This window comes from Nipponia nippon, unplaced genomic scaffold (genome assembly GCF_047370975.1).
Source record: "Nipponia nippon isolate SJK-2023a ecotype South Korea unplaced genomic scaffold, ASM4737097v1 scaffold_5, whole genome shotgun sequence".
Lineage (NCBI taxonomy): Eukaryota > Metazoa > Chordata > Aves > Pelecaniformes > Threskiornithidae > Nipponia > Nipponia nippon.
In genome coordinates, this window is record NW_028262369.1 from 33,675,428 (window position 1) to 33,686,854 (window position 11,427).

At 40.2% G+C, this 11,427-nt stretch overlaps 1 protein-coding gene across 2 annotated transcripts in view; it reads left to right on the plus strand.

Annotated features, from left to right (window-relative positions):
• The window catches only part of ST6GALNAC5 (ST6 N-acetylgalactosaminide alpha-2,6-sialyltransferase 5), a 73,619-nt gene that overhangs the window by 48,847 nt on the left and 13,345 nt on the right, over positions 1-11,427 (plus strand). For both annotated transcript variants that reach the window (XM_087731859.1, XM_087731860.1), the window contains exon 3: positions 10,713-11,122. In XM_087731859.1, the coding sequence (XP_087587985.1) occupies positions 10,713-11,122 (410 nt within the window). The remainder of the gene's footprint in view (positions 1-10,712; positions 11,123-11,427) is intronic.

An 11,427-nucleotide genomic window follows, 5' to 3' on the forward strand; every position in this document is an offset into this window, starting at 1 on the left:
TTTGCCTCTTGTTCCCATTGTGAAATGGATCCAAGGAGTGATCCAGTGAAATATACTCCCCTTCCAACCCAGGAAGAAGTGAGCAGGAATTGTTTAATGTCACTGCCAGGTAAAATGCACTTCAAATGACACACACCTCACATCCAAGGAGTACAATTTAGGACTAGTAATGTAAAATAAAAAGCAGATGGAGTGTATAAAGCACCCACAAATCCTCTGGGACTCTGGTACTCTGCATTTCACCTCTTTGCAGGGAGGTTTTATCTCTGCTGCTGCTCACTAAAAGATGATTCCTTCTTTCCTGATTTCTGTGTCATCTGTTCTTAAACCTACCTCTTGCATCCTCCCTGTGGCACACCCTTCTACACTTCAAATTCCTCGACTAAATGCGTTGGGTAACTGTGGATTTAAGTTGTATCATTTCCCCGGTTATAGATAAGCTACATCGTTAAGGAAGGAATATTACTGAAGAGTGTTAGCCAAGTGCCTGGGAATCATACTGCACTCAAATCAGTTAACAGTAAACATAAATAAAAGCATTTATGTGCCACAGCCACAAGAGATGGCACAATTATACATAGATACGGAAACAGAGTTAACTCTACTTCTAGCAAGGTCAAACCCCCTCTCTCCCTGTAATTAGCTGACTTGCTATCAGCTCTTTCCTGGCTCAGTTTTTCAAGGACTCCCACTTCTTATTTGCCCTGCAGCTCAGGGTACTTTTCTCTGAGAGAGACCTTCCTTTCTCTCCAGCCAGCCTTTTTCTCTCGTTCCTCCAGAGATTCCAGTTAACCTTATCCTTTTCACCCGAACTTATTTACCCCTAACTTAATTCAGAAGATGATAGTTTCGACTTTCTGCTATAAATTGAAGAGCATCTCTTTGGAGAAGCAATGCCAGGTTGGCAGACAGAGTGCCATCTCTTGTACTCGATTGTCTAATTAACCCTTGGTGGTAGGTGCATTTCAGTGCTAAATGTTTCCATCCACTGAGTGTTTAATTTCCTATTAACCTGCACACTGACAAATAAATTTGATACAAATACCCTAACCAGATAAATATGCTTATTTGTTTATTTTTGTCTCCTGATCAGGACTGTGATAATAGTAAACAATTGCAGAGACATGTGTGGAATGCTTGAGACCTTTTTTAAAAAAAAAAAGACCCGAAGAGCTGATGCCTGAATTCAAAGGATTATTTTTCAAGTTTAGTTGTAGCCCAAAACCAATTAAAATTATAGTGAGACATAGTTGCAGATACAGATTTTTAAACATCTGTCTTCAAGATGTTTTCTTTTCATCTGGTTTTAGTCCAAAACTGAATATACAAACATTTTAGCCCAAAAGACACTCTTTTTCTTTTCTACATATGTGCATGGGAGAAATTCCCAATGACTTTCTGCATCCTGTGGCTATTGAATGAAATGGATGTTTTGACCAGTTTTGCTGCCAGTACCTGTTTCCAGCATCTGTCTTTAGTGTCAATATGCCGGTGATTATGGAGGCTACCTTGGGATCCTGCTGCAGAGGCGGTACAACTTTGGGTATTGTTGAACCTGATATATCCTCAGAAAAACATCTTAAACTCAGATGCAGTATCTTCTGGGGAAAAAAAAAAAAAAAAAAAAAAAGATTTTTAATCTTCTTTCATTCCCTAATTTCTGATGTGCTATTAACTCAGAGGGATAGAAGCTAAGAGCATATAGAGCAGTCTGGGTTAATATAAAATAAGCTGATGAAGATTACATGGAGCTAGCCACATGAAAATCGAAAGGCCTTAGAGAACACTGTGAGGCTGAACATTTTTGACAGCTTTTGAAACAAAGACCTTTGAACAAAATTTTTGAACAAAGACCTTGCAAAGGAATGAGGAGGCTTATTTTTTTATTTCAGTCTACTTCAACAAGATGAAAAAATACAAGACAAAATATATTTTAGAGAAAATTCTCTATGGGGTCATTAACTCTTTCTAATCAGACATTGGGTCTTAAATTTCATCTGGCCTGTTCTAGGGACTCTGTGTGCTGTGTTGAATTTGTCATGTTAAAACTGGGTGCCATTGGAAAGGCTTGCCTGGGTCCTTGGAATTGCTATCACATTATTATTGCCTTGTAGCAGTAATGGTCGTAGTGAGGGTTTAGATGCATTTGGATGAGCCAAATAGTGTCAGAGAAAGCAACAAGTGCTTGAATTTGAAAAAGTAGGCACAGACTTCAAGGATCAGTGATGCTTAGCTGTGAAGCTAGGTTAGATAAAAAAAAGTGACCCTGTAAAACTTGAAGCTCAAAAAAAATCTTGCACAGCCATGACAGGTGCAGAGAGAGCAGCTGAGGGCGTATTTCCATGAAGCATTTAAACTGGAAAGAGTTGCCAAAACATACCAAAGCAGACGAGAGAAGTGAAAACTTTCTGAAGCAAAAATCCAGACTGTCCGATACCTTTTCTATAGACCACTGACATAATTCCTGCTTTTCTGACACTTCAGTGATAACAATTTGCATAGTTAAGACACCACGTTCGTGGCTTTATTGCATTTTAGTGCAAGTACTGTAGCTGCAGAACAAAAGTAAAGCAGTTTGATGTAATATGGATGTCTATTTGCACTCCTTTTAAGATAAACATTAGGCAATAACCATTTCTTTAGAGCCTGTATATTGTTCATATGATTCTCTCTCTTGTATAGCAGCTCATGTTCATCAACATGATACATTCCTGCCTGATTTTCCGGTTCTGTCTTTCATTGAGGATATTCTTTTCTTTCTCTGATTGCTTTTTCTTCTTAGACCATTACTCTAGTTGATAGCTTCAGGTTATCATTGTATCCCATCTCCCTCTCCAATAAGCCTATGATTGATACTAATCTTCCTCATGGGACACATTTATAGGATGCAGGATGGAAACTACTCTCTAAATCTTAGCTTTATATGTGCTGACAATTTGCAAGGCTGCACCTTCTATTCACTTCAGGTGGCTTAGGGGAAAACAGCAGCACCTGGTAATCATGCTTCTAAATAAGAAGAGAAATGCACTCCATATACTAAAAGTTATCTTGTTGTTCAGTCTCCTGTGCTGCTTCTGCTTGTATTTTATGTAACTAGAAAGGGCTCCGTTTCTATAGGTGGTCAATGTCCTGTAACCAAACTCATGCCTTTTCTTTCCAGCGAGAGGAGCCATATTTTAATTAATCTAATGGAAGCTTTGACTAGCAGGCAGTCCCCTGAAAAAGAGTTAATGTGCCGGAAAACACTTCACACGAGCAGAAGACTCTTCATTGACTAATGTGCTTAATGGTACTTTTTCTGAGAAAATTATCCCAGTGAAAGCTTTATGGAGTGCATTTGTTTTTCTATTTTTCTTTTCATAATATAGCCTCATGTTTTGAAATTGAATTAGGTATGTCTAAGGACCTTTTGAAAATAGAATTATTATGTATTTTTGCTACAGGTTTTGCTGATGCCCATTAGTATAGTATCATGGAAAACAAAATATTCCATTCCTTGGAGGAATAAAACCTAGGGCGCTGTGATCACTAGTGTGATGAATGCATTTGCTGAAGTTTGGCTATTTCACTGTTTCTACTTATCAAATATCTGAAGGCAGAGTCCAGTTATATAATTAACTCTGAAGAATCAATGGGAAATGAAGATGCTAATGTTTCCACAACATTTGCATATTCAAGCTCCACAGCCCAAGAAACAAAGAGAAGTAATAAGAAATTCATTTGTTTTATCTTTTATCTTTTTAAACAGACATGCATTTATCTTTATGAACAGACTTGCCAGACCTTTTTTGAATTGCAAAGTTTTGCTGCAAATGCTTGTTATTTGGATTTGCATAAGGATTAACAATGTTGGGCAAGTGGTATCTCCTAACCCTTTCTGTTTACTTGTGTGATATCAGTCACTGGGATACAATTTTCCAGGCAATCAGGGCTTTTAGTTCTGTGGATAATGCAGGTTGTTTTCATGGCAGATTCTCTAATGTTCCAAAAGTCTAGTTCAACAAAAAACATAAATGTATTTGCTCAGAGGATTTTTTTTTTCCCCCCCTTCTTTAAGTGTTCTCCGTACCTGCTAGCCTAAGGGTTAAAAAGAATGAAAATTTATGAAACTTGAGGGGAAAGTCCGAGCTGGCACACATAATGTAGAAATTAAGCTACACTCCCTATCTGAACATACGTGTGAAAATGTCATGGTCAAAGCAAAATCATCTCTTAGATCAGAACTTGGCACCACAAAATCAGACTCCCAGAGACTTGAAAAGGGTGTGTGCCACAGCAAGTTGAAGTTCAAAACTCTCTTCACGCTTTAAGTGTTTCAGTCTGGTTTTTTGTTCCAGCTTTTTATAGACAGAAGTGTTACCTAAAATCTCTCAGTGTGCATCTGAATAATTTTTACTGTTCACAGAAGACGAGTTTGAGGGCCTTATTGCGTAGCGTGTCAGATAGATGGTACTTGAAAAATAGCAAAGAAAACTCTTCGTGCTTGTATGTTTTTTCATTTTTAGTTCTTATTATTGTGAAAGCACTGTTCTATCATCAAGATATTACAAAGCAAATATTATCAAGGAACTTGCATTATTTTCACAGGACCATGTTTCCCAGAGTACTTGCATTGTGGAAATCACTTCTGAAGTGCACAGAAGTGTACTTCACTAATGAGACAGTTTGGGCCCCACAGCTTGCTGCGTTGACTTACAGAACAGAAGTTCCTTTGCAAATGTGAAGCTTCATGGTTTCTATTCTACTTTAAGGTGGTTGTTGGGAATTTCTCAAAGAAAAGCAGATTTGGCCTTAAAATCATCAGTCGTCTAGGAAAAATATTAAGGAAGGAGGCATACTGATAGAAAAAATATGTACAGCTTGCTCATGAGGGACAGACCTGATGGCAAGAGAAGCTTTATACCTGGAGCAGTGCTGAGTGACAGGGGTTCACAAGAGCTGGAGCAGCCATTTGTGGTGTGCCAGCAATGGGCTGGGGATGCCTGGAGCTCCTGCAGAGGCTGGGGTGCCCACGGTGACAGGGGCGTTGTCCTCGAAGCCTCCGCGAGAGGAGAACTGGGAAGGAGCAGCCAGACTAGTGGAGCAGTGGTCCCAAGCCAGCAGCTTGTGAGAAACCTCAAAGCTGCTCAAGGCTACAAGAAAGTAGAAAGTTAGAAATGAAGCTGCCAGGACAAAATATGATGTTACTGGCAATGCATTAATTACTCATTGTTGTTGCCAGTGGCTGACGACCCAGCTATCAAGAATAAGCCATAAGTAATAAATTACATTGAACATGGGGGTGAACACAGGGTTCATTAACAGCATGCATGAAATGCTGATTGAGTTCTGTGCACAAGGCAAGGAACACAAAAAGCAAATACTGAGGTAACATCCGGTGAGTGTCACAAGCTAGCTGTTGTGCTTAGGCCAGGCACAACGGGCCCTAGGTAGGGGAGACTCCTACCAATTAAATTATCTGTCTGCTTTATAACAAAAAGAGAAAGCTAGACTGCTCTGGAAAAAGCTTGCTTTCTCCTGAACTAGTAAGACTGTCTCTTGTAGTGTTTATGTGTGCTTTTTTAACCACGACTATAGCCCTATACTGAATTAATTCAACTGAAAATGGAAACAGTTTTGCTTTGCTGTACATCAGTTTTCTTATTTCTACCACCGCTTTTACTTTAGCGGTCAATTTGGGAGCTCTTGCAGAGGACGTTGTTGGTTCAGTGATACAGTTCAGGTAGTTAATATAGAGTGGAGAAACCCTATAGCTTCTCATTCCAGACCAGACAGAAGACAAGTGTGCTGGCACTGGCCAACAAAATGCTGTAGAGGTGTTGCAGTGCAAGAGAAAAACATAGCTGTCAAGCACCTTATTGATATTTTGCACTTTCAGTCTCAAATACTTAGTTAAAGGTCATTCATCCAAAAGGAATTTGGATATTCTTTAACCTTTCTCGGTCTCTCTTGCTCTCTCCCAATACATGTTGAAGTCATCTGTAATATTTCCAGATGTAGCTATGAGGAATGCTGATGTTGATGAACTGACAGGTGGTCTTTTGCTGCTGAACTCAGTAATGAGCTGGTGTTTGCTCCAGAAGATCATCATCATTTTTTTTTTTTTTTTTTTTTTTTGTTGGCCAGGTCATCATTGCCAAGATAAAATACTCTATTTTTTTAAATACTCTAGTTTTTATTTATAGAAGGGAAACTTTTACACTACTGGTAATGGAGTGATCTGAACCCAGGGGTCTTGAAAATAGGTCATTAAGTACTCAGTATAGGAAGAAGCGTGTTTTCCAGTGGTCCTGATTTTACCGGAGGGAATTGTCTTGTTTTCTAAATCTTGGCTTTAAAATCAAAAGACTTTTATAAGCAAAAAAACCCAATTGATCATTTGATTTCATCACAAAGAAAATAATTATATCTGAGTCACATATTTTGAATCAGGAATAACATTTTTCCATTGATTTTTTTTTTTTTTGAGCAATAAAGTGTCTGAAAAATAACTTTTTTCTATCATTGGACAACATAGATTTTAAAGTCAATAATAATAGAGCAGATGTTGCCTGAAATTGGAAAATACAGAAACAAGTGTGGCATTGTTTTTTGTTTCTGTTTGCCTGTTGGTTGGTATTAAACAAATCAGACTTACATGATAGAGCAACAGTACTTACTGGGCTATGATCTATGTCAGTGAAAGTTGGCAGGAGTCAGTTTGGCCCATGATACTTAGAGCAGTGCAAGGCTGCGCTCATTTATGGCCCCTGAGGTGCTGTTACAGGGTTCACCAGAAGCTAGCAAGCTTCCCCTGCTCCCTTCATTCCCTTGGGATAGCCCATCTATCCCAGAAAAGCACCAGCTGATTTTGCCATCTTCTGGGGTTCTAGCACTGTGAGCTTGCTGTCTTGTAACCTCTTTTCTCTTTCTCCCCATATGTATTTTTGGGTGACTGGAACTGAGAGGTAATTTGGGCCATTTATTTGGCTGATACTTGGCTCGTTCGCTAAGTGCCCTAAGTATTGATAGGACTGACTCGTGTTGTAGAAGGAGCCACAGGCTCTGCCGTGTCGTGCAAGGTGCTGTATATGCAGTTCAGGTACACGTGAAAATGTGGGTGCCTTTTGACAATGGGTACCATTAAATGTCAGGAGCTTTTACATGCATTATACGTTACATTTCAAGATAATTAATACAGATGCCATAAAACTCACCTACCTCTCACCCTGTCCCTTTTCTGGGCATTTTGAAGCAAGGCTCATGAAGTAAGTAAAAGTGTTGCATCGCCTGCATAAAATATAACTCTCATGTCATGGATTTGCTTTTTTTTTTTTTTTTTTTTTTTTTGGTCCAAATATCACTGTAATAATTACCGTAACAGAGAGCCTTCTGTGGCGTTAATGTTCTTCTGGCTTAATGGCCCCTGGTTATTCTCAGGCCATCAACTTTTCCCAGCTGGTCATCAATCCCAAAGAACTGCCTTGTGCCTCTGTTATTATTGCTTAAATAGATGACATTTCTGGTGCAACCACTGCCTCCCAATGAGATGATATTACAGCCAATAGCTTTTTTTCCCCTTGCTTTCAATATTGTCAAAGCATTATAAACAGCTGGTACCAGAATGTTGTGGCTGTTGGCTGTGAATACCTCTGACAATTTTTAGGTGTGAGTTTTGTAGATTTTGACTGAAAGAACCTGAGTGAGGTGACTGAAAATGACTTGCCCGGAGCAGCTACATGGGCTCAGCCCCCATGCATCATTCAAGAAGTAGCTGGGCAATACCTGAATGTTTCAGTCTAAAGACTTTTTCCCAGAAGGAACAGTTTTCAAAGAAGATCTGGGACAGGGATGGGGTGGGGGGGGTGAGAGAGAGAGAACGTTTATCATCTAGCAAATGTTGGCATCCCCTCCCTCACCCCCCCCTCCCCGTTTCCACAGCTCCACTGATGGTCGCCCTTGTTTCCTAACAATTTATGGATTCCTTGGCAGACTTTTAAAAGAAACAAGTAAGCTGTAGCTCAGTAGGCCAGAAACCAGCAGAGATTGTTTAGGTGAAAATGTCTTGCTAGGTGGATATTCAAACCCATGTGAGTTAACATTGGTGCTGACTACATTTCCTTTAACCTCATTAGCACTTCATCTTGCTTTCCCAAGCATGATGGTGGAGCAGCTAGTTCACCTTAGAGCCTTTTGCTAGGTAATTCATCAAAGTGGCAGATGAAAGCTTAAAGGGAAATGCATGTAAATACTGCATTAGGAACCTTGGCTCACAAAGGCACAAACATTTCTACCCATATCATTAGCTCGGGATTACAATCCACATATGTGAAAGAAAAGGGACTTTGTCATTTGGGGAAGATAGATGGAGATACAAAGCTTACTGGTTGCATCGTTACGCAACTTTATAGTTTAGTTATTTTGTCTTTAATTAAAAAAGCACTTCATCATTCATTAGCTATTCTCATAGGAAAAAAAAGCTCAGCCTGCAACCACTTACTACCTTCAAAATTAAAAAAAACAAGGTACTTACTTAAGTAAAATACCCCCTTCAAATGCTAAGGGCCAAAACATTTCCAAAGGGGATTGAGATTATCACTCAAACCTAGGTTATGTCGTCTTTTCAGCTTTAGAGTTTTAAGCTGAGCCTCACAGCATGCTGATTTTTGTCATTTGATTCCTATATACATGTAGCTGATACTAAGTGTAATTGTATGTCATCATAACTTCTCCTCATTGCTAGTAAACCCACCGAGTTTACACCTGGAGACACGCTAACTATATTTGTAATGGCATGAACGAGGCGCTGCCATGGAGAACCACAGGGTTTGATCTTGAAGTACTGAGGCTCTGTGGTGGGTTCACCTTGGCTGGATGCCAGCTGCCACCAAGCTGCTTTATCACTCCCCTCCTCAGCAGGATGGGGTGGGAGAAAATGAGATAGGGGAAAAAAAAAGGAAAACAAAGATTTTATTCTCTACTTCCCATCAGCAGGCAATGTCCAGCCACTTACGGGACGCAGGGCTTCAGTACATGTAGCAGTTGCTCCAGAAGACAAACACTGTAAATAACAAATTCCCCCCCCCTTCCTCCTCCTTTCTCGTCGCTTTTATTGCTGAGTGGACATCATATGGTACGGAATATCCCTTTGGTCAGTTTGGGTCAGCTGTCCTGGCTGTGTCCCCTCCCAAGATCTTGCCCACCCCAAGCCTACTGGTGAGGAGGGGAAATGTTGGAGAGACAGCCTTGATGCTGCGCCAGCACTGCTCAGCAGTAGCCCAAACACCGGTGTGTTATCAGCACCTTTCTAGCTAGCAATACAAAGCACAGCACTGCTGTGGGGAAAATTAACTCCATCTCAGCCAGACCCAATACAGGCCCTCGTTGTCAAAGATGGGTTTAGGTTGCTAGCGCTCTACAGAGCCAGTGAATACCGTCGCCTCCTCGGTATACTACAGGATCAGGCCGGTGCCACAGTGCAGGAGATGACTGCTCTCCGCATGTTGTGCGTCTGATTTGGAGCCTCTGGAATTCAACAAGCCTGTTACTCACCTGGAAGGTACTGGAATGCCATTCTTTATGGTTAACGATGAAAATAAAATTCTGATAGACAGCCTTAGGGAAGAAGATCAGTAGAGCAAAATGATCATGAACCAAAATGGCCTTCCAAGGAACTGGTGACCAACCAGTTCAGTTTGGTTGCCTTTTTTTTTGCAAAGAAACTATAAGATAACACTCTGTGTGTTCTGTAATCTAACGTTACTGGTCTTAAATGCTGCAAGATACTGTTTCATGGAGGGCCACCCAGGCACACCTTCAGACAGGCTTTACCTCCCAGTTTATTGTATTCTTGTTAGAAATTAGCACTTTGGGTATACGGTTAACCCTTTGCCCCTCTTCAGTTCTGGTGCTGAGTAGCAGATACACTTACATGCTCCTCTTCCTGATATCTAGATTAGTGGCATACTATGATTTATAATGCATTTTCATTTTCATGAAAGCTTGTTCTACTCTCCCGATTCCATTAGGTCAGACACTCACTGAACAGGCACCTCCTGTTCCATTTTACTGTGTAACTTTTAAACATGACCTGACAAGCCAGAAACAGTTCAGTGCACTCATTCACTGTCATGTAAACTGTACACAGACATTAATGACCAGCTCTGACTGTTGAACCACAAAGGAGGTACAAGAGCATTGCAGTGGTAATGGCACCAACTTGGAGATCGTGTGGAAGGATGGGACCAAGGTATAACTCTCTTCCTTTAGCAAAATGTCCTGACCCCCAGGTTTGAAAAGCTATTCGCGCCTGGGCTTATGAGGACTTAGAATTGATAATTTCCTGCAAAAAATTGGAAGAGGAAGAATCAAAAATACTCCAATTATAGCTCATTTATGGCAAGTGGAAGAAATACAATCCTATGCAGCTGGGAACAGTATAGAAGCTGGTGTGATTACTGTATATGACACAGCAGTGGAAAGGAGGATTTAAACAGTGGACATAACTCCACAGAGGAACTTCAAGGGCTATACATCTATACCTCATTTTCCCCATCTACAAAATGCACAGGTAATGTGTGCTCAGTTATTTGGGAAGACTGCTGGGTGAGATTTGTGTAAAGTCCTCTTGAGATTTTTGCTGTAAAATATGCCATGTGCATGTAAAATGTAGTTATCATGTAGTGAATGAGAAGACGTTTACAGCTAATTTTGAAGTATGTATGTTTCTGCAGCCTTTAAAAATGCACTGCAAGAGTTGTGCATTGGTAACCAGCTCTGGACATCTTCTGGGAAGTAAACAAGGTGACAGAATCGACGAGACAGAGTGCGTAATACGAATGAATGATGCACCTACTCGAGGTTATGGAAAAGATGTTGGAAACAAAACGAGCCTTCGAGTCATTGCACACTCCAGTATTCAGAGGATTTTGCGAAATCGCAACGAACTCTTAAATATGAGCCACGGTGCTGTGTTTATCTTCTGGGGTCCTAGCAGCTACATGAGGAGAGATGGTAAAGGCTTGGTGTATAATAACCTGCAGCTGATGAATCAGATACTGCCTCAATTAAAAGCATATATGATTTCTCGCCACAAGATGCTTCAATTTGATGACCTTTTTAAACGGGAAACTGGGAAAGACAGGTGAGAACTTATGCGGATACATTTGGGGGATGTCATACACTAGTAAAATAATGTAGTTTATATATACCAATTTCAGATCTGCTCAGAGGGACCATCACACCCATTAAATCCTCTACATCATGAGTTGTAATATGGTATGACGTGCCAAATAACATCACTTGCAACATAAGTAAAAAATACGCATCAAAATAATTTGTATGGAGTATTGCCTCATCAACTTAGAATACCAGAATCTGGATGTACTGTTTATACAGCCAAGGAGGCAGGAGCTGTTTAAATCTCACTTTGGGGTAATATACCTGAAA